The sequence below is a fragment of the Falco naumanni genome, chromosome Z (genome assembly GCF_017639655.2).
Source record: "Falco naumanni isolate bFalNau1 chromosome Z, bFalNau1.pat, whole genome shotgun sequence".
NCBI classification, from domain to species: domain Eukaryota; kingdom Metazoa; phylum Chordata; class Aves; order Falconiformes; family Falconidae; genus Falco; species Falco naumanni.
The window spans coordinates 77,828,374-77,852,636 of NC_054080.1; the positions used below are offsets into that span (position 1 = coordinate 77,828,374).

The 24,263-nt window shown below is 38.6% G+C and overlaps 1 protein-coding gene across 11 annotated transcripts in view; it reads right to left on the reverse strand.

Annotated features, from left to right (window-relative positions):
• Positions 1-24,263, reverse strand: part of CELF4 (CUGBP Elav-like family member 4) — a 721,304-nt gene that overhangs the window by 617,242 nt on the left and 79,799 nt on the right. For all 11 annotated transcript variants that reach the window (XM_040580543.1, XM_040580547.1, XM_040580545.1 and 8 more), the window contains exon 2: positions 10,767-10,849. In XM_040580543.1, coding sequence (XP_040436477.1) covers positions 10,767-10,849 — 83 coding nt within the window. The remainder of the gene's footprint in view (positions 1-10,766; positions 10,850-24,263) is intronic.

Consider the following 24,263-nt stretch of genomic DNA (forward strand, 5'->3'; position numbering starts at 1 on the left):
GCAAGCAAAGGATCCTTCAAAAAAAATTAAGCAGAAAGTAGCAGTGATCTGCCATGTCAGGCTGTTGGTATAAATCCCCTGCTTTTCAACTGGGATTTTTATGAGTTTTCAGCTCGAATTGGTGGAAAGCCAGAATACAGCCCCAAGGTGCTAATATCAAGAAAAAGAGGCATTGATAATGAGGGGATCTGATTGCGATGCTGTCCAGAAAGTCAGCAGCAATGCCAGATCTGGAGAGTAACTCAAGTTGTCAGTCAGAGTTTCAGTGTTCGAGAGCAAAGAGGGACTCAAAGAAAGCTGGATTCCCCAAAGTGAATGAGTTCAACAACACAACCCTGGCCCAAGAAAAAAAAAAAAAAAGAAAAAAAAAAGAAAAAGAAATGACCTTCCAGCTCCCCTGGCTGTTTTTCTAAAGTGCAAGCACAGCTGAAGGGAGGCAGCTTTACAGGGTATCTAAAGAAAAAGGGTGAGATTCTCATTTGAGCTGCACTGAAGTAAAGAAGCTTAAACACTGCAGAGTCCATGGAGTTACTCTGAATTTATACCCAGCAGACAAGAGTACGGAATGAAAGCCGCCCTCACTGGGAAGCATATTTCTTAGATGCACAATGAACATCACATTAGATTATCCAAACTGAAATAATTGTAAATACCCGATTTATCTGGACCCATTTATGCTGTCTGCTTAATTGTTGCACTTCACTCAACATGGACAATGAAATTAGTTTGGACAGGCTCACTTTAGAGGCATTACCACTGTGCTGTGGCAGCTTGGGTTCAGAGTGCTGATGGAAAAGGTTTAAGGCTTAATAGAACAAAAATAAAAGAGAAACACATAGCAATATAGATAAATTTGGGACCTCCACTGGGGTATGAGACAATGTCTTTGAAGCGTGTCACATCTGTATTTTACTTTTTGGAGTGTATCCGCATTTGTAGAGCCTGTACTATAGTTCCAAAACACATAAAGAGCCCACAAGTATATGCGTTTTCTCAGGATCCCCTCAGCTGCTATCTGCTTGCTGGCTGCTAGTGACATGTTGTGCCCAGCTTCCTGGGAGTGTCTTGGCTGCTCCCCTCCCTGGTGAAAATGAGTCTAATATCAAACAATGTGAAAGTGCAGTAATAGAAAAAACAACAAGCTGGGAGCAGGGGCTGCTATCACCAAAACATCTAGCCTGCAAGGCTTGGCTCCCCTGCACAAACCCCACCTCCCTTCCCCTGTGCAGGATAAGCATGGGCACAGAAATCAGTTGCTAGTCATTGCCCATTTGTTCTAAGGAAGAGCATGCAGTAGAATGTTGCATAAACAGCCCTCTCCTTGCTGCATTGTTTCTTTTGGGCAACATGAACATACATGGGAAAACCCACATAATTTCAAAGCCTCATAATTTCAAGGAACATCAGATTTACAGCAAGCCACCTCTGCTACCTATATATGTGTAGCTTCACAAAATGTGGGAAAAAAATCCGTCACCTAAGTCTTTCCCTTTGTCTGGGAAAAATACACGATCTCCCATACAGAGGTAGTTGGGAAGTAAGGTGTTCCTCCTTGGTAGCTGTAATCTCAAGTCATTTCACCAGGCAGGCAATATGTGAACACAGAGTAATGTTTCCAGCAAATCTAAAAAGGAGATGCGAGATGGCAAGGGCAGACGTGCAGAGTGAGATGGGACAGAGGAGAAAAGAAGGAGAAAATGCCGTTCAGCCAGACATGAGGCACTAGTGTGACTTTATTGAGAAAGGACACCACAAAGTAATGCAAAAGACAGAAGCAATGTCTCAGATGTTTAACAAGAAAGATCTTGACATAAGTCAGCCATAAATAAAAAGACCTAGAAAATCTGATTCCAGTTTTACCACCCTGGAAACAAAATGCTATTCCATTGATCAAAGTTATAAATGAAATCAGAAACTCATGCCAGCAAGTGTTATAAGTTACATATTTACCACACAAAGTCACTATAGTAGCATCAAAATGTCTGAACCATTCACAGAACAAGAGAAAAATAAATTCATTCCATCTGTTTGAAGGAGCAACCTGAGCTTGGAATGGATTAGATATAGCTGGACAAGACTTCAAGACTTGCTTTGCCAAAACCAGCCTACAAAGCCAGTGATCAAAACAGTTGTTTTTTGCAACATGCCAAAGAAAATATGCATTAGAAAGTAGCAGAGGCTTTGAGGATTGTTGTTTACCATTCCTAAGGGGAAAGGAACAACTTCATTCTAGAACCATAGAATTCATTTGGTGCTGAAAATGTATGCAGACCAAGGTCAAAGTATGGTGCAGAACTCATAGAAATTTGAAGGTACATGCTTTTAAAAGGAAATCTTAAGAAGATTTTTTTCTTTCAGTATATTTTTATTTTAAAGGGGTGACATGATGGGAAGGAGAGGGGAAAAAAAGTATAAGAAACAAGATATAATAAGTCCCCATTAAAGAGAAAAATGGGAAATGCACATTTCTTCTTTGAAAAATAGGTTAGGCTTAATTTTGTCCTTGTACTTACAGAAACTAATCAGAGACATTTGACATTGCTGGGAACCTGCCAAGTGCAGAAACTCATACATGCAGTGCCGCTGTAAGTCTCTCACTGCAGCTTCTCAACAGAGCAAAATCACTTCAGATACCTACTTGCCTGAACTGATAGTGCAATCTCATGGTCAGTCATTCCCCACCACTTTTTCCCTGCCAAAGTAAGAGCTTAGCAGAAGTAAAGCACAGTAGCTAAATGGGTTATATCATGTCAAGTCCTATCAAAAGTTATCCGTAAGTGGAGAGATGGGACAGTTTTTGTCACTCCCAAAAGCATTCCAGCTCAGCTAGTTCTTTAAAACGTGTTCTTAACTTTAAGCACAGTTTTAAGCTTAATGCATGAATCATGCTCTCAGGCTGTTTAATATAGGTTACACAGCTTTTTGAAAACATCTGCAGCCAGTGGTTGGATTTCACAGGGTAAGGCTTGCAGTCTGTCTATGCTGCAACTGAAAGTCTGTTTTCAACATGCATTGATGTTCCTAACATACATGGCATGAGTAGCACTAAAAGAAATAACATTTCAGGCAAGATTCAAGTCCTTATTTTGTAATCATCTCACAGGAATTACAGTAATGGAATGTAGTGGCTCCACAGCATTCATATCTGTGGTTTCATGTTTATATTGCTATTATATGTGCCATTTAAATTTAACTAGACCAAGACACACTTCTTTGAGTTTCAATGATAATAATTTTGGAGGCAGACGTACTTACCTGATCCATCACTCTTGTGTATAGTCTTCAACCTTTTCTACTTAAAAAAAATATATATATATTATTTTCGTCTCACCAAGTATCCGAAGGATTTAAAGACATACATGCACTGCATGAAGAAACACAGGGCAGACAGCTTACACCAATGTAAGCTATGAGAAGTACAACTGCCACTGGTAAACCTATAGTTTAGGTGGGCATATTGCCAGAGGTGGAAGTCAAAATCACATAATTGTACAGCATTTTCATCTAAGTGCATTACTGAAAGCTTGCATTGGCCTTGCATTACAGATTACAATCAGCACATTCTTCTCCATTACTGTATAGTGCAAATACGGGAAGCGGGTGTTTATGGAAAGGTTATCCTGTGAACAATGACCCCTGGACTAGGTAATGTCTCACAATATCATCCATATGACCAAACAAATGAAAAGTAAATTGATTGTTAAAGCATGCCTGTTCTTCTCTACCTCTGTCGCTCTGGGACTGAGAACATGGGACAAGAAGTGTAGGTTTATGGCTTGCAAGTTATTCCTGGGTGTATCCCATCATCACTCAGATCAGTAGGGTGATGCAACTGGAAACTCATTTTAAGGGTTTGTTAGCACCTAATGGCTAACACTGGTGAAACACCAAGACACCAACCATCTTTAATTCCTATAGCTTGAAGCTGGGATCTCTCTCTAGTAAAAACCCCATGGGAGCTACTGAATGGACCAGCAGGTGTCAGGGATGCTCAGCATTTTGTGAGATCAGATATTCAGATGCAAAGATTCTTGGTAGAAATATGTTTCCTCATTTAGAGCTATGGTACTGTTCACGATGACATCATTTCGGCAGTGACAAATATAGCTGACTCTGCTCTTTCCTACGCCATATAAATCCCTTGACCTCAATCAGATGACTGCTGATTTACACTTGTGTAAATGAAGTCAGAATCAAACCCATGGCATTCACAAATGTAGGCCAGAGTAAGCATTACTCACAGACAAGAGACAACCCTTCAGAGGAAGGAAAAAAAGATCATTTTCATGCAAATATCCTTAATAATAAGGAACAAGAGATAGAAATAAGAGTATGAATGAAATGCAATCAAGAACTGCTCTGAGATCAGATTTGCTTCTAACTTTATGATGCTGCATCAGCTGCTCTTAAAGTAGCTTAAGCCCAAAATTTGACCTACCTGAAGCTTGTTATATATAATTTTTCATCAGGGATCTGTGAGCTAACTCAATCCCTAGGCTTGGCTTTGAAGGTAGCTGAAGGTGCTCAGCTACTTGCAGGATCTGAAAAGATTTGATTGCTGTGTTCTATGAAAATGGAAACTTTTTTTTCCCCCCTGAGATCCAGGTTTGCCCTCAAATTGTTACACATTATCTATTTATTTATGCATAAACAGTGGCATTATGGCTTCGAGAACAGGGGCTCTTTGATGGGAGGTAAGCTTGACTAGCCTATGGGAGTTTACTGCTATGCATATAAATTAGGCCATACATACAAATATGCAGAATAGACAAGTGAAAATATACAGCATCTCTTTAAAATGAAATACTTTGATTGCTTCAATCACAAGAAGTTGTAAAACTACCTTGAAGAATTAACAGCCTCAGTACATGCTAACTACATCCATCATAAATTCGTCTTTAGTTTCTGTTATCATATCACTGTCTCTTGGGACCCCCAGTGCTGTCATCATTTGCCCTTTATAATTTATTCAGCTTGTACTTGCCTGAATCCTTTCTACTTATCATTCATCTTTACAGTTGTACATAAAATTAGATTGATCCTCCTATGCCAGACACGTCAGAGAGAAAAGTTGTCATTGAATAACACATAAAGCAAATGAAGGTCCAGCAAAAGCTTTTGTTGAATAACTTGGAAATTGTCCTTTGAGAGCCAAAAGGTGTCAAAGCAGAAACACAAGACAATATTACCTTTATAACTTATTTTTTGCACACCATTTTCCAATGCCTGCCAAGTCTCAAACACAACTGAGAAGCCTTGTTCCCGTTTTGCATATCAAGCTGATCTTAGCTAGCCACCACAAATGTGATGAATACCCCAGTCTCAGCTGAGATAACAGCATGCATCCAACACACCGGTTCTGTCAGAATGCTTGCTCTGTATCCTTTTCCTCCAAAGCTCTTTGGACTGGGTGGCAGAGAGATAGTTTACTTTGTATTCTGGAGGCTGCTGTATAGGGATACAGAAGCCAATCTTTAACTAGTGAAATGGAACTTCAATGTTTACCAAGCAGATAGGACCCAGGTGTTTCATCTCATCTGGTGAACAGAACAGCACTGTCAAACTACAGAGGTTTTTAGCAAATGGGAAGTGCATATAGTTTCCTCTCTCTTTCTTATCCCCCTCCTTTCCCCAAAGCAAGATCTGAACGTTCTTTTACTGGCTGGTCAGCCAGGAGGAAAGAAGGGGCAAAAAAAAAATAACTATTTTAACCATGGCATTGACACTCCAAGATTTTAAAGCATTGGAGAATTTCTACAGGACTGTTTTTTGCAAGTCTCTTACCTCAGCTCTGGTTTTATTCCTTTTCATCTTCATTTTTAACTTCAGAAAACAGACATGTTTCTCCCAAGGGAACAATTAAATGTGTTTTCTTTCAAAATCTAAAGGGCATGGTGAGCAGGCTGTGTGTTCAGCAGGCTACTTTAATCAATGGAACCCATCCAGCCTGGCACTGCTGACCAAATTGCAATTTACATTGGTCGAAAAAAACTTTTGAAATGGGAAGGTGTGGGACTGTAGTACCATTTTTTGCATAATGCAGTGTGCAGGGTGAGATGTGGTTTAATGGTTTTCTAACAAGTTTTTGGAAAAAAGCTTTGAAACACTAAAAAAGACAGTAAGACTGCAAAATTACAGCAAGGTCTGCTTGAACAGTGAAATCCATGTTATATGTGCAGGGCTTCTAACATCCAGATGACACTCATGTCTCATGTAAGCCTTATTACAAGGACTCAAATGGGCTAGATTTCGCAAGACAGCCTCTCACATCCTCGCCATACTCAGGTTTCCTCACATATACAGAAGAGTCTGAGCTGGATAAGGCTAACAACATAGAAAAACGTTTCTTTTTTTTTTTTTTTTTTAAAAAAAAAAAAAGAAAAACAACAACTAAGCACAGATTCAGTTTCATTAGAGAGGGGTTTTTATTTGTTTAAAGCTGAGTTTAATATAAGTTTTATAAGCTCACCTGTCTTCTAATGTTAAAGTTGCATATTTTTGCATATGATGAATAATACAATGCATTTTTTTCTAGATGGCAGAAGAGACAAAGGGTATGAGAAAAGTTAGGAAAAAAACCTAATTATGTTATGGACTGAGAAATTCAGCATACCAGTATTACCACTCTCCCTTTCTAAAGCAAGAAATACAGTAAGAAAGCCCAGTCTGCCTCCTAGCCCAAATAAGCCCCACAGATTGCTGAGGTTAACAGATTCTTAGCTACTTAATTTTATAGTTTTTCTTTGCAAGTCTTACAGGGAGGTTTTAGCATTATGCAAAGAGACAGTGTCTCCAACCAAATATACATGGACTATTCACTCCCATTGCCTGAGAGAGCCACAAAGAAGCAAAGGGGAAAAATGCTGCTGTGCTTATCATACATGAGCTCAGTTTATTTGTGCTATAAATAAAAGTAGATCTTGATAGCATAATTACATTTCTCAGCATTATCCTCTGCCATTCGCTTCAGAAAGAAAAAAGAAAGGGGAGAAAAAGTTGACTTCACTATAATTTGTAATCAAAATGACTACACTTAAAACATAATTTTATTTCCCTGATTTCATTTCCTGTGGAGCTTTGTGGGGCAAATAGATAATATTATACCAAATGTGCAGGCAGATAATTCTCACATCCCCTGCACTGTCATTGTCTAGATCACTTCCTCCCCTTCCCATGCTTTCCCCAAGACCATGGGCCATGGGTTTGATTTTATCATTGAGAGAGATATCAGAATCAGAAATCCCAAGGGTGAACCAACTTTTACTTTCTCTACTTTCTCTCCTGGTCCCCCAAAATTAGTCTTCCTTGCCTAACTTGCTTTTTATAAAGTTGGAGGGAAAAAAAAAAAAAAAGAAAGAAAGAAAGTGGTTTCCCACTATGAAGGATTAGCACAGATTATGGTGAACAATGTTAATTATAGGTGGGGAAAGAGAATAGTGCATCTCTCCAATCTGTTCTTGATTTCCCCCGTGTCTGTCTGTCTGGTAATAAGCCTCCTTTAATCTGGCAGTCCCCTTGGTGAAATCATCACCACGGACAGCAATATTGATTGCTTCTGAGAAACCATCACAGCTGCTCAACCAAATTACCTTTGATATGTGACCTTTAATGTAATTACTGCAACATCAAAGCATTTCTATAAATTATTAAAGAACTCATATACTTCATCATCCAGCTACTCTATTATATGTAAAATAAACAATCACAAGTAAACACTAAAATCTGAATTGCCTGACACTTGCAAAGCACTCTTTACACACACACACACACACCCTGCTACATTAACCTTCCATTTTAGGCAAGACAATTTCCAACTGCCCAAAACAGCCTAATTCATTTAGATAAAGAGTATTCAACTAATAATTTTATGGTTTACATTCCATTCTCATTGCTTCAAAATATCTATCATGATTCCTTCCCGCCCCAAAACAAAGTGCTGTAAAGACTTTATTAATCAACACATACCTGCTTGGAAGTCTTTTGATTATTCGACAAGATGACTTTATGTCCCACATATAACATAGAAATATGTGAAACATATTTCTGTCATCTTACAAAGCACATCCAGAAAGTAATTACTGTAAAATATGTGCATGTAGCCACTCCACTAAAAACAAAGTGATACATAGCTAAGAGCAAGGCGTCTGAAATCTGGACACAAAGTCCTCATGCCTCACTATTTCCATACATTAACATTCATGTGCATACTATTAAAAATGACTCAGTTCTCTGTTTTATAGTACAAAAAACACAGCAATATTGCAAGAGCAGGCAAATACAGTTTTCTGGGGGATGGGAAAGAAGTGTCTTGATTCAACAGATCACTGTAGTACTATTTTCTTTTTTGTTATAGCAGACTTGTTAATTATTTTTGATACCTCCTAAGTACTGCTGTTTATGTCACAGACAGCAGAGGGTCAAGAGAAGGTGTTATATATGTGTCATTTGTGAACTCATGTGAATGAGGACTTAGACCCCTGACCTTACAAGTGCTTTTTATTTTATGGTGATGAACTATGCTTGATATTGTTGGTGCATGTTATCAAGAACAGTCAGGTAAGTCATAAATAATTCTTTGCTACTCACGCAGAAACCATAAAACAGATGCAGGCACGATAGTTTATCAAGAGACAAGACTGGTTTCCTTAAATAAACTACAGTGAGATCATTCAGAAGATGATTTTAGAAACTTGGCAGAAAGCGGTATGCAGAGGGTTTGCTGGTGGAAAGTAAACCTTTATCCTGAGACAAAGAGAACTGGAAATGGAAGGGATGGCAGAAATCAGTGATCAGAACTCTCAAAAACCTGGTTGCTATTTTAGAGAGAGGATTCACCATTCTCAATTCAATCAGATCCTGATGTGTCACCTCTAAGTGTAAAACAAAACAAAAAAAGCTTTCTGAAGTCATCATGCTCAGTATGGGCTATATGTGATGGAAATTACATAAACCAAGGAAGAAGTGTTTTGCCTGTAGTCTGGAATCAGTCAGCATAACCTCTGAAGGAAGTCTTGATCCTAATGCAAAAGCTGGTTGAATTTTTCCACTGTCCAACAACAGTTTCGACTTTAAGAGTTTTGTGATATGAAATCTCTAAGACACAGAATGAAATTCAGAACTGTGGATATATCATCACTTGCCCTCCCTCCCCGGTTCTGAGCCCTCACTCACTGACCCACTGTCTTCTTGAAGAGATTTGCATAATACAACTTCAGGGTGAGATTTTAACCCTATAAAGAAGATATGAGCTCCACATGTGAGTGGTCTGGTTCCTAATGAGGAGAGCCAGCAGTCTCAGTGAAAACAACTGGAATTCCAGTTAGTATTTTTAAAATACACACCACCTTATTCATCACAAGCATATTTCTAGTTTCGATTTTGAATTTCAAGCATATTTCAGAAAATCTCAGGTAAAAGGTTACCTGAAACATCCTTATTCAAAATATTTTCATTTCTTTTACATCCAGTTCTATCAGAGGAGAGAGAAGTAAAAAGAAAACATCACCTGTCAGAAGCCGGGTGGGGGAAGGTGGGGAAAGAAAAACCCCAAACTGAAATCCCACCAAAACTTATGCTACTTTCAATCTGTAGCTAAACAAGTGTCTAGAAAAAAAAATAATTCAGAGGGAGTTGTCAGCTGACAGAAATTTATTTTTAGGGAATGAAGTATTTATATATTTACATAAGGTATGGCCTTTAAAGCAAAGATAGATGTAGATGAGCAAGTGCATGGGCATCTTCGTACTGGAAAGGTGGCATAAAGATAGGTAAATAGACCTGGGATGATGGAAACAAGCAGAGCAGAATCAACACTTCCATCAACCACACAGAGCAACTGATGCATCTTGTTTTGTGGAAAGGTAGGTTATGGGTACGGAGGACTCAGTCATTCAACACCAACTAATAAAGGCAGACTTTGGGATCAATTTCCTCTCAGTTCAGATGCAACCTGGAACCCTCAGGATCCCACTCTTAATTATTTGATCACTGACTTCTGTGTCATTGTGAAACTAGCCCTATTCTAGCCACAGGAGTACTGTACTCAGCTGTTTCGAATCCATGTACCCTGGCTGAATCTAAATAGTCTCTTTCTCTCTCCCTCCTCCCGGTTACTGCTAAACTGGAAAGCCATCCCAGCAGGGCAGGTCTTCCCCACATAATGCTGATTCTAATTTTTGTTCTGCTTGTGTTGTCTGAACCTTAGATCTTGCTCATGTGAATAATTTTCCTCATTATCTTGTGTTCGTCTCTCCTCTCTCTCTTTTCTCCTTGTCTCACCGCCTTTCCAATCTGCTACAGCTGCCTGAATACTAAAGTAACTGAGTCAAACCACTTTGTCATCAGGAATATGTTTTCATTCTGTAATAACTCAATAATGTGATCTGTTTCTTGATTTCTTGCTGCCACACCTTGCTTCAGAGGAAAAATATAGTAAGACGTAACACCTGGTGAACATTTCTAATATTTCATTGTAGTAGTCAGAACCCTAAAACCTTCCCTCAGCTGAGTAAATCTGATAGAATCCAGCCCATAACCAGTTAAGTACTGCTTTCTGACTCCCAGTAAGAGCAGAGATGTTTTCATTTTTTGCATGGAAACTGTTTGGATGGTTCAGTTGATTTTATTAGCACAATGCAAATAGTGAATCATGCAAGTAACCGGAGATATTAGTGTTCCAAACCCAAGACAAGAACTCCATATACAACCCTTTATAGTTGTAAATAAAAAAATAATAGCAAAAAAAGAAGTTATCAATCTGGACTCACCCCTGGAAGTGTCTTCTGTTCATGCAGTGCACTCTGGGCCTTTAGAGCAGACTCCCTTTCGCAGTATGTTAAGAAGGCACAGCCTGTAAACAAAAGGCAAAACCTCAGTAAGAGCAATGTTTCAAAGAGGATCTGCTTAAAACTGAGACACAGAGCAAACCATATTCTTGTCATCACCTCATTCCCAGTAAATCAATAATAAAAATCTCTCCTTAGTAGGTCAGTAGTAAAGAGTCAAGAAATGAAACTATCATCACTTCCTCTGAGCCCTGATGAAGTGAGCAACAGTGTGGCCATGAGTGCTTACTCTTGTTTGAATACATGTTTAACCATTGGAAACAGAGGGTTGTACAGGGTTAGGGATCCCAAAGAACTCACATGGTGGCAAGGTGGGGTAATGAGATCCCATTGCTGCTCCAGCAGCACCACTGGGAATAAGCCACATAACTGCCACATCATGCTGAAGGTCTCATGCCCTTCTTTTGTACCCAGTACATAATTTAAAGGCATACAAGGACTTAGGACTTCCCACTGCAGAGGACAACACCTATTGTTTAGCCTGACTTGCATCTACAAGTAGTCTCCCTGTTTGCATCACACCAGAAAGCCACTTCACTGCACTTGCTGCTGCAAGGGCTCATTGGCTTCCAACCATTCATACAGACAATCACAGCAAAGCCCAGTCAACCAATGCAAAACATCCATGTCGCTTTACAGAACATTAGAACTTCAGAGATGCTCCAGTGGATCACTTTCCTGATTCTTTAAAAAAAGATGTCTTCTAAACCGCAAAGGCTAAAGCCCTCTCATGGTAGGGCAGAGAAAAAACCCTTCTCTCCCCACATCCACGCTTGCCTTCTGATAAAACTGATCGGTTGCTATGTCTTACACCGGTTGTGTGTGTGTATGATGTGATCAGACTATTCCTTCTTACTGCAGTATACTGAAAACCTGCCAGTTCCTGCAGCAAAAGAAATGCTTGTTATGCAGAGGACATTTTCTCTTTAGTTACTACAGAATGTCTGCAACCTCGCCAGCTCCTTGAAATGGAGGTATCAGATCTTTCAGGGTTTAGGGAGCATGTTCATCAAACTGTGGGCATATTCCAAGAACAACACAAGTACAGAGAGACTGCCAAAGAAACAAATGTGTCCCACAACCTCATCTTGACCCACCCACCTTTTCCTCATGCATATAAGAAGTATGCAACAGGTAAGCACACAGTAGACTATGAACTTTTTTTCATCTCTGATCACCACTATGAACTTTTTGTTCATACAATGTTCACTGCTTTATCAAGGTTGGTTCCTTAAACAATATTACTGAAGAAATATATGCTCATTCTTTTCTTCTTTAGAATGCTTTAAATATATTAGTATGGCCAAGAGACTAGGGAGATTTTTTTTTCTATAAACATACATACATATATATATAAATATGTGTGTGTGTGTGTGTGTGTGTGTAGATTTTTTTTTTTTTTTTCTTAAAGATTGTTTTGTGGAAGTCACCCTACTCTTCACACAATGAAGCTACAAGCTGGATCTGGATGAATGTTCCAATTTGGTGTGGAAAAAACCCAACCCTTATTTTTTCCCTATTTCTTACTCTATATTGCTTTCTGAAGGTCTTGTTCCTTTCAGTTTATTCAAGCCAACCACATTTATTATGTCTCAATAATTGAGACTCAGAAGTGGAAGTTGACAATTAAGGAAGCAGACTGAACAGCAGCAAAAGTTTGCATACTCTAATTGGAATTATTTGGATTCATTCCCCTTTAACTTTAAATGGATGAGTTTCCAGTTAGTCTGCATCTACCAGAGAAGAGGAAGAAACTGTGGCAGAGAGTTTACAGCTAGTAGAACTAATGGGTTGAAAAGGATCCTTAAAAGTCAACCATAGCCTGATAATCAAATGGGAACCTATGCTTAAATTTAATTTCAGCATTAAATCACAGGCTGAGAGCTCTCTCTTGACTAGACACAATAAGAAAGTCTCCCTTTAGTAGCAGACGTGGAGCAGCTGATACAGTCTAATTAGGCACATCATAGTGCACTGTTATAGAGATAAACTATGCAGTGTAAAGCTCCCATAATGATAGCTATATTTTTCTCCTTATTGTGATGGTCATGACGACAGTTCAGGGTAACAGTGTCCTGCAACTCCTACCATATCATGACTGTAATTCCAACTGAATAGACAGGAGACTGCTCCTCTTTGAAGGATCAAAGTTTCTGTCCGAGATCCATGCGAAGGGGGCTGGGGGTGGGGGGTGGAGTTTGAGGGTGGAAGTTCTCATCAGGGAGAAACCTCCGTTAAGTCCTCTCCAAACATGTTTGTAAAAGTAGTAGAAGTACCAAACTCCAAGAAACAGTACTTACTAGAAGGCATCCAAACATCTCCAATTTCCCAAAGAGGGTGTTAAGGGTAAAAAGACTTTGAAACTGAAAAGAAATAATCTGGTCTCTCATACGGTCAAACAAAGAAAAAACCATGTTTTTCAGGGACAATTTTTTTTTTTTTTTTTTTTTTTTTTTTTTTTTAGGTATTTATTTTTCCTTTCTCCTTAAAAATATTCTATGCACATGAATTACACTCTATCCCACTCTTGTTGTGTAAGAAGTAATTCATTCAGGAAAAATAATACTTCATTTGCTTTAAGTAAGTGTCCTGATTGCTTAGAGACAGTAAGAAGTTCCATCCTAGCAGTGGCCAGCTGGAATAAAGTAGAGCTTAACGTTCATAAGCCTCAAACCTGAACCTTAAAAGCCCAGTTCATGGGGTTTTTTTTGTCTTCCTTGTGCTTATCACAAAATTGCTTTACAAGGCACTAACCCAGCATCAACTATCAGCTAGAGTAGAATTTTTCAAAAATATTAACATATGGCTTGTGATGAAACAATACGTATCTGTTATTCCATCCTGCAAGAATTTCCATATTTCAGTTCCTTGTGCATTGCGACAAAAGGCAGTAAGATTTCTTTCCCGCCTTCCCCCACCCCCTTCCCTTAGATACATCGAAATACTTGATTCATCCTTTGTATTGTGATGCTTAATGTAATTACAACTATAGCACCTCTTTCAGGTGTTACTTTTCCTATGCTACATCTTTCAATGTGCTCTCATATGAGCCCTCCAAAGGATTCTTGCTTCCTGAAGATCCTTGCTTAAAGAACAGAGCACTGAACACTCAGGTCTTGAAATAACATCATATGGAGCAGCAATACTGGGTTTTACAGAGAAAAGTGAAACTGGTGAGAAAAGGTGTTTTTTAAAATTTTGATTTCCCAGATGGAAAATAATTTCAGAACAATCAGTTTTCCCCACTGACAGTTTTGATTGTGTATAGATCCACCCATTTCACTGGGTGGGGGGGTGGGGGGGTGTGGGGAGCACAGGGGAAGAACCAAACAAAACCCCCAAATATTTTGCTAGTAAACTGTTAAGCAGCTCAACCTGATTGCTCACTTCCTATCAGCTCTTCTTGCTGGATGTGTATCTGGACTTCTGTGTGAAAAGCTTCATATTCCGTTACCAATCATTCGCACCATCCAGCCCCCTGGAACAGCCTAGGTTCAACAGTATAATGCATATTTCTGAGCACATCTCTTAAGGAAAGATAGAGTGAAGACTATGCATTATTTCTGTCATCTGCTTGTGTGGGTGATAATGACTGAGGGAGTACAGTGCTTGAGAATCATATCTGAATTTGAACAAAAAAATCTAATTGACTAATTATTGATAATGAATGACTTGCTCTTAGCTGTTCCTAATTTCAGTTCCATTTCTCTCAAACATACCGAGTTTTCCAGACATATGTCAATCAGCTAAATGATGCTTTGTTTGGATTATGTCTTTCCAAATGTTTATTTGCTACCAGCGGACAGCTCTTTGGGCTAGTGCATAAACATCTGGAAACTCCCAGCTGGCAATTAACTCTCAACCTATTGAACTACAGTGTCTTGGAAACATGAGGACGTACCAAGTAGTCTCCTGGGAAACAAGGCTGTTAAAGAGAAAAGGGAAACAAAAACAAGAGCTTGAGATAGGGGTAAAAAAAAAATTTAAAAGCTCCATTTTAATTTTACCTCCAGGGAATTCAATAATGTAAATAATAATTGCATGGAATACAGATGGATAATGATCACACTTACACAAACTTCAACACCACAATAAGTCTCATGAAGATTTTGCAAAAGCCTGGGAGGAAAAATGGTCAGAGGACACAGTCTGAGCTGAACAGAATAATTCTAGAAACAAAGAGTTACTTCACCCCACCGGTACTCGGTTCATCCTGGGACAAATGAAAACAAGTCTTCTCACGACATCTTGGTGCTTATCACTTCAGTGAATCAGGTGAATGTCAGTCACTTTAAATCAGTCAAGTAGCTCTGACCAGCTAAAAACCAGTGGTCATCTAACACAAATTTAGCTATTTAAAATTAGTTATCTTAGGGTCTACCATCAATGACAAGACATTCATTTAACTTAGCATACAGGAGAGGAATAAACCTCTGGAAAAGCCTATTCTCTACATCAGGTGTAAGAACTATGCACAACCATCTCTGGTGCAGGCTTTTAGCTTGAAGTTTGCATGTTCACAGCATTAGATTCCACCTGCTACTTCTAATTTCCCAGTTACCTCAAGTATATGCATTATCTGTACCTTAATTAATCCTTGTTATATGTGATGGGAGATGAAGATGAAGGATACTGGAGATATATATATATATATATATATATATAAATATATATAATATATATTCAGATTAATAACTGTAATTTTCCCTCTTTCTTTTTTTTTTTTTTTTTTTATTCTGGCAGACAGCCACAGGTATCCCAGCACAGTTTCTCCTCTTTACCCATTGTTTAGATCAAAGAACAAGCACTTGGTGACTTATGACTCTTTCTTTGCATGATGTCTTTTGGTGACATCTTATGATTTTATTTTAGAACTATATAACCTCATGCAAAGCATGCCTTTAACATCTAGATCCAGAGGCATTGTCTAAGATAATTTCCAGGTATTCTTTGTCTGTCCAAACAAGGTATTAAAGGTCCAGTCTAAATCTAATGAAAAATTGCTTGTACACTTTGACAGGCTTTGGAGAAGGGGCCTTTAATCTTTCTGTGCCCGTGTTTACTCTTTGGCATTATCAGGGAAAATTTAGAAGTTTGTTAGGTGCTTTAAGACTCTTGGACAAAAGCCAAGAGCTAAAGCAGATTCTGAGCTCAGGGGTGTAAATCCAGTCAAGGGGAGAGCTCGCATGTAACTCAACAGAACTATGCAATTACACCGCCATAAAACAAAGTTCCTGATTTGACCCATAATCAATATACTGCCTCTCTTAGAAGGATCCTGGGCTCAGACAGTGATTCGAGCTGAACTGGTGATAATCCAGAGTAGTTAGGGTAACCGTAGGTTTTGAGCAGGTTGGTTCAAGTGGTCTAAACCAGTTTTTGATTCACATACATTTATGATTATAGAGTATGCACTCAACCAGTTATCACAGCTCAGCTGACAGCTGATAACTTCTGAGACTACACCCCTTCTGATACCTGTAAGGATAATTAAAATCAGAATCATTGCCCAAGAAAAGATAAAACTATCACAGGGCTGTCAGGATTTTTGTTGTTTTTTTCTTCTTTAAGTCAATTAGCTTCATGCTTTTAGTTACAATAATATTAATTGACTTTAATGGTGAGTTTCCTAAATTGACCTTCCTATGTTGTTTTATGTTAAGATTCCTGGATAGCACACTGAATGGTGAACAATTACTATTCTTCAAAACCCTTGTGTGAATAATTATGCAAGAACGAACAAAGGAATCTGTTCATAGTTTCTCCTACTGTAGACCTTTCCCCCCTATCACCTTTAATGTACATAAGTTCCCAAAAACCCAAGGCAAAGAAGCCAAGGGCTTTACTCCAGCAGCACACTGTGGAGCTCAAGAAAGCAAACTGCAGTTCAAGCAGAACTATCCAAGATCTTCATGCTTCATACAGAAAATGGAGGAAAGTAGTAATATTGTATACCTTAAACCACATGTTAGTACTGGTAAGAATAGCTACAGTCTTGCAAATGAGCTGCTTTGAGAGCTAAAAGCTTGCATCTCTGGGAAATCAGAACTCTCAGCTGGTCACAGGTCTGAGCATCCCATTTAGTGATGTTTCAGTCTCTCTGTGCTCAATTGCCTTTGAAACTTTTAGATCAGCTTGTACAAGTTACCTGTGGTGGACCAGAGACCTGTTCCCCATCTTCCAAGCTCTAGGTTTCTATTTAAAAGAGCCTTTCCCCTGAGGATAACAGTTGCTTGCTTCAAGATTTCAGGGATCTGTTACACAAAGAAAGATTGTAACACCTAAGAAAACTCTTTCCTTAAAATCAACATCTTGAATGATGTCTTCCAGCTAGGATTTCAAAGTGAAAAAAGAACCCTTTTTCACTTTAACTATCCTAGCTCTACATGTCTGGTTTTGAAACAATTCTCATTTGCTCTGTCTACAGTGGACTGCCCAAGGTTTAATCACTTGAGGGTTTCAGAGATTGAGCTGAATTTTCTTGAGGGGGACACAATCAATAAAGACTTTTGGAACTGGAAATGTTTTATCCAATTTCTTCATCTGTTTCTCTCTCAGTGATTAACTACCTTCTGATGAAAGTTAACGTCTTTGCAGGTAAAGAACGTTCACTTGGCTAGAACTTTCTTTTTCTCCATCTCCCCTGCTGCATAACTACTGAACACTAACTGTTTAGAGAAAAAGATAGGAATAAACATCTTCCCAGATATCTGCTTCCCTGTCAATTATATTACAAGGCAGATTAACATCCGAAATGCCCTGCTGTGTGGAATGCTAATTTTCTTTCTCCTCTTATGTTATCTTCCATTAACTATTATGATGCTGCTGTTTTCCTACTATAGATAACTTGATAGGGGACTGTATGTAAAAGCATACATAAGGCACACTCACATAAACCCATGAACCAATATTAAAAAAAACAATTTTAAGAGTCCAAATCTGAAAACACATAAATTAATCATGTTTACAGAATATTAGCTCACTTACAATGCATTTCAAAATGAGACATGGATATGCAAAATTCAAATCAGAGCCCTTCCTTCAACTAAGCAGGGCTTAATTACATTTAGCAGTGTCCAGGCAGACAGCAAAGAGACTCGAGTATGTGTTAGTGTATGTAAGCATTTCAACAAAACACAGACAATAGTTTCATCTTGATTTTTTTATAACAAGTAGGTTTTTAATGAAAACACCAGTTTTTAAAAGACCAAAATTTCTCATGGAAAGTTTCAATGAAATATTTCATTAACAATCATTTCTTAGCCCTATGATTGTCCTGTTGTCAGCTGGGATAGCCACTTTTTCTTCTCAGTGGCTGGTACAACATTATGTTTCAGATTTAGTATGAGAACAATGTTGATAATACACTGAGGTTTGCAATTGTTGCTACCCAATGTTCATACTAAGTCAAGGACTTTTTAGTTTCTCAGGCTTTGCCAGCCAGAGGGCTGGAGAGGCACAGGGAATTGGGAGGGGACACAGCGAGGACAGCTGACCTGAACTAGCCAAAGAGATATTCCATACCATCGAACATCATATAGAGTATGTAAACTGGTGGGGAGGGCTGGCCAGAGCAGGCCAATCACTGCTCAGGAACTGGCTGGGCATCAGTCAGTGGGTGGTGAGCAATTGTATTGTCCATCACTTAGGTTTATTTTTCACCCCTCTTCTCTTTGGTTTTTATTCCTCTCCATTTCTCTCTCCTTTTCATCATCATTATTGTTATTATTTATTATTTTATTTCATTTATTAAATTGTTGTTCTGTCAACCCTTGAGTTACCCTTGTCCCTCCAGTTCCCATCCCCCTCCTGCCAGGGGGAACAGGAGGAGTGAGTGAGTGGCTGTGTTGGTGCTTAGTTGCCAGATAGGGTTAAACCATAACAATGATACAATTTCTGATGCAATCCTACAGCAAAAGAAGCTTATTCCAGGACAGTCAGTAGTCCAGACTGTAATCTGAATCAGTGAAACAAGGTCTCAAGCCCAGGGCTTCTACACATCAGAACAGAGTGCACTGTCACTGGCAGACCCCTGAGGGTTATCTCCCTTTCTTCAGTAACTCCAGAGCTACCTTACCTCCATCACACTGCAGAATTGGAAATCTCAAACCTTTTTTTCCCAGGATGAGGGAACAGTTTCTGGCTCTGATTCACACAATGATAAGTTTCTCACAGGTTCCTTGCAAGTTGTTTTGAACCATCCTCTGTGGACTGGTAAATTCAAGATAAGGTACAGAATGAACCATTGATTTGACATAGCATATGCCAGGTCCTGTTTTCCCATAACTGCCAACATTGCAGTTTTAAATTTTATCCTGAAACTTCTGAGATACTTTTGATCATCTGAGCCCAAGTCAACCCAAGATTGGCTGCTCAAGTTTCTGCAAGTCTAGTCATCTAAAGAATTTTATTTCCCAGAATAAGTGTCTAATTTCTGTACGCACAGTAAACCATAAATAAATAGACATCCCATTAGAGAAATGTGAATGTTGATTACTGGTTAAGGTAGTTGTCTACCAAAGAGAGTGCTGGTGTGCCTAACAGGGCCTGAAAATATTTGATGATTTGAATTACAGTAGAAAATTACTTTTAAACACACCAGCCTCAGTTCAGCTTCTCTAACTGTGGACTCCATGTTGAAAGGAGACATGCATGCCTTCAGGCCCTATCCATCAAGAAATTATGGCATTTTTTTTTTAATTTAAAGTTTAGGTTTACCTAAACCACTGATGTAAAAGTCAAAGCCAAACTCTATGGAACGCTTAAGTAAGGATAAGAGTAAGTAGGTTTCAGCTTCTACTCAGTAAGGAAACATCAAGTCAGAATTCTGATCACCTCTAAGCTTGGCTCATTCCAACTTTCCTATTACTTCAGAGAAAAAGTCAACATATTGGTGTTACCCATTTAATATTGTAGCCTCAGAAAAAAAAAAACCCTATAAAACTATGTCATTAAATCTTCAAGATTTCTTGTTTCCAGGGTGATGATAAGTGAAAGAAATATGGAAGGTGGGGTTATCGCCTTGCTATTTACTGGTGAAAGTCAGGAATGTAACGAAAAACAATCCTGCTATTGAAACACTACTGCTTGCCTTCAGACAGTTATGGGTTAAACCTACTTAGAGCACATGCATTAATTAGACTCTGTACTTGCTGTTCTGGGTCCTGCCTTTCAAGTTCTTACTATTGTTAGCAGCATCCGAATACCTCAGTAGATTTTCTAAAACACTTAGTTGTTCCAGAAACTTTTCCCTCTCTTCATTTTGTTTTGATTTTTATATCCACTTCTTTTTGGGGAGACTTTTTCAAGAATTCTGAACTAGTCTCCAGAGGTGGTTTTACTGCCAAACAGCATTCATTTGGAATGCCTTGAATCTCAGTAAAGTAAACCTAAACCAAAACCATCTCCAAACAGATTAAACTGTTCTACCACATACAACTTTTCCCAAGCCTTGACTTTCTGCATCCACATAGGGCTCTTTGGGTTTTTTTTGGTTGGTCGGGGGTTTTTTTTGTTGTTTTTTTTTTTTTTTTTTTTTTTTTTCAAGTGCTCATTATTTTTAACCAGGGTGAGGAACAGACATTTCTTGGAAAATAACATCAACTCTGTGTGCAGGAAACTTGTTTGCACTTAAAAACATAAGAAAAGTTGGTATTTCCAACCTTAAAAAAAATGTCAGGGCCATGCAGTGCATATCTTCTTAATAGCACCGTCATCATGATCAGTTATTTATGCTTTTGTCTTGGGAACATACAAGTAACCTGTTCTAAGTGCAAACTTGTATGCGCTCCAAATAGCTTCATATTCTTTCTTCTGAGATAGGGCACATGTGTCAATCGAGACTTCTGACATTTCCAGCTCAAGGTTGAAAGCAGAAGGCACTGAAACAACTGCAGGAAAGAGCTATTATTAAACAACTTCTAGCCCATTCAGAAACAGACTGTTTAATATCTCTCTATAGAGTTATTGTTCTTACAATTGTGCCAAGCCACATTTTTCCAATTCAAGAAGTTCAGATTCAGAGTGGAACCTTTAAGACACCTCTCAAAATCAACCTCAGTACCTTTCTGTTACTTATGATCAAGTTTTTTTCACCTTGTGCGTAAGAACTGTAAACAGAAAAACATTATAATCTCTTTCCTAAGTTCCACAGGGTTTTGTTATGTTTAAGTTCAGGTAAGTGCATCTGAAGCCACCTTAGGACTTTTATATTACAAATTGAATCCAGACCCACAAAGAATGTATTTCATGATTCCAGCTGATACAGAAATGAAAATCTTTAAGCAGCAGCTGCTGCTGCAAGATGATCATCCTGAGACTGGAAGTCTCCAGAAACTTGCAAGAGTCACAATATGAGCCAGAGAAAAACTCTGCAATACCACCTGGCTTCATGAGATTTCTGGAGACAAATTTTAGCTGTCAGAACAATTAACATCCAGGCTCCCATAACCAGATGCTGTTTTCCATATGTTTTGACTTTGAATAGTTTCTTCTATCTTCTAACTGATGTTAGTAGCATCAAGTATTGTCTTTTCTATTTCTTTCTCCTTACCCTTCTTTCTCAATTTGACTTTTTCATTAACTATAGGCAGTGGAATAGCATGAAGTAGGATCAAGTTCTTCTGCAAGCAGCCAGAGATGAAGTAATCTTCTTAATCAACAGACTGCTATCTACTTAGGGCCAAGAACCACAAGGCACAATACTCTTTGTGTGTGCATGAGAGAGAAAGTAAGGTGAAATGAAGTGCTCTGGGAGTAGAGCAGGAGAAGGATGGTAAAGGCTTCTCAAAGGTCCTATCTGTATAGCACAGAGGAAGAGAGGTAGGTCCCAAGAACAAGAACCTCCACTGCTTCTCTGGCAAAAAAATAAAAAACCTCTAAGTTGAGCCATCATTGTATTGTACAAGCTTGCTTTAAGAGCCTGGCTCAAACATAAATTATTTAGGAACAAGACAAGGCATGCAAAGTCTGGAAGAAGATTTAACCACCTGCCCAAAACCACAAAATAGTTTGTAGTAAAGGTCAGCATTGAACAAAAACTTTCCAAGACCCTATCCAGAGCTATGAACACCTATCAGTCTACTTTTCTTAAACTTGGATGTATTCCTGCATAGACTCACAAATACATTATGTCCTAAGTAGATTTCCTTACAAAAGTAAACTAGAAACACTATTGTTCCTTGCATCCAGGTGCACTTTCCCATCCACTATTGTGGGACTGAATTTCTGGGTAAGAAGTTAAAAACGAACAGTGTGTGATTTTCAGTCAAAAACGTCCTATTTTTACAAAAGATATAAGGATGTAATCTTAGAAGTGAAAGAGAAACATTGAAATTAATTATAACAAGATCTGTGTAATTTACAAAGCTTCAGTGCACTGGGTTTAAAAGAGCTCTTGTCAGTGTGAAGTGGAGGAAGTACAATTTCCTGATGAATATAGAACACAAGGTAAAGTGTGTAGTAATCATTACCAGAGGTATTCTGATCACCTTTTGTTGTTGTTATTGTTGATCAACCTAAAAATTAGTGAATGCTGAGTGCATAGTAGATTGTTTCAGTTAAATATTTGAAACAACTTCTAGCAGAAATTTTTTCTTTGAGAAATAAATTCATATTAGATTGGATGAACAGAAAGCTCCCAAAGCACTGAGGACTGGCAGAAGGAATGTGCATGGTTAACATCAGTTGCATCAAGATAGAAGAGCTATCTAGCAAAGAAGATCCGATCTCAGATTGAAACGGCACAGCAATGAAGATTTCACACATGAAGAGGAATGGAAAATAAATTTCAACAGATCCTTGAGGGTTCTGAGCTCCTTAATAATGTGCCCAGTCACCTGAATCACTATTGGGGAGGATTAGCAATGCCTAAGACCTTGCATGATTCAGCTCTTAAAATACAGGTAGGGAACAGCCACAGAGACAAATATCTGAATGTTCAACAGGACATATGAAGCTGGAAGGCAGTAATGTCAAAAGGCACTTTTAGATGATAGTGGACAATGTCACAACCAGTAGCATGTATGTCACTTCCAGATCAAAGACACCTCGTTCCTGTGCTGTCAACAGAAAATCCACATCTAAAGTGATCCCGTCAGCTATGATCACCTGACAGTGTTCAGAAATACATGGAAGGAAAAAAAAAAAGGAAAAGAAGAGATGGAATTCCGTGTTGAGTAATAGAAATTCTTAATGGGCTGGGAGGACTGACTTATGTGGGGAGATTAAGAGAACTAAATATGTGTAATTCAGGTAAATGATGGCTAGGGGGGATAAACAATAACCAGCTACAAGCCTTGAAGGTATAAACACAAATTGTGGAGAAAGGTTGTTCAAGGTGATACCAGACGATAACAGCTAGGGGTAACCCCAGAACATTTCAACAGAACATGGAGGCTGAGCATAAGAACTGCTTCCTGACTGTTGAGAATATTGGTCTTTGCTCCACCCCAACAGCCCTTAAGGTGGCTTTTACATCTAACTGATCTGTTGGTCAAGAATATATTTAGTTTCAATTTATTTCAGTTTACATGCATAAGTGTAGCACATGACCACAGAACCTAACATTTCTCATATCCTACAAGTTTGGGAACAATAGTGGAATAATCCCTTAAACATGGCTTAGGTGTGACTGTTGAAGGTGGAAGTGTAGAAAAGGCAGGGACCGAAAAGACAGAAAGAGATAAAACAACGTAGTGGGGTGCCTTTCAGCACAAACTTTTAACTCCGCAATTTTCCAACATCTTTCATGTCACTGTTCCATCTGACAGTTCTGCAAGCTTTTTGTCTCTCTGTTCCACTGAGAGGCATAAGGAGAGAGAAACGCTTGCAACCCTAGAACAGAATCATGACCACACATTCTTATGCAATTTAGGACAATTGCAAGTTATAAGATGGAAGTTTATGACCCTACAAAAGGTAAAAGTAAATATCATTTTCTCTCCCAGCTTTTAGAGCAAATCACTCCTTCATGGTATTTCTGTTACTCAAGTCACTTGAAACCATAAACAAAAGTTAATGCTGACCCAAGAGCAAATGCATTCAGAGGGCTTCCATTCCCCCCCCTTCTCCCTGTTTAAAGCTGTTGGATAGAATCATAAAAGTTAAACACATTGATTTACCCGAGAGAAACCCATTCTTTTAAGAAACCAGTTTCAATAACCTTTCTCGATGAAAACAAATCAGAATGTCTACTGACTGGGATGGCAAGTTGTATTAAAATGCAATCCATCCATGGTCAGCCGAGCAATTACCTACAGTTTTTAAGGGGTTGGACAGAGATGAGCAGCCAGCCAGTTTTTCTGAGTGGTGTGATGTTTTTATTTTATGAAGCTCAATTTCAGGAAAATAATTGAGAGTCAATTATAAAAATGCAGTTATAATTCTACTAGGGTGTTTTTAAAATGTTTATATGACACC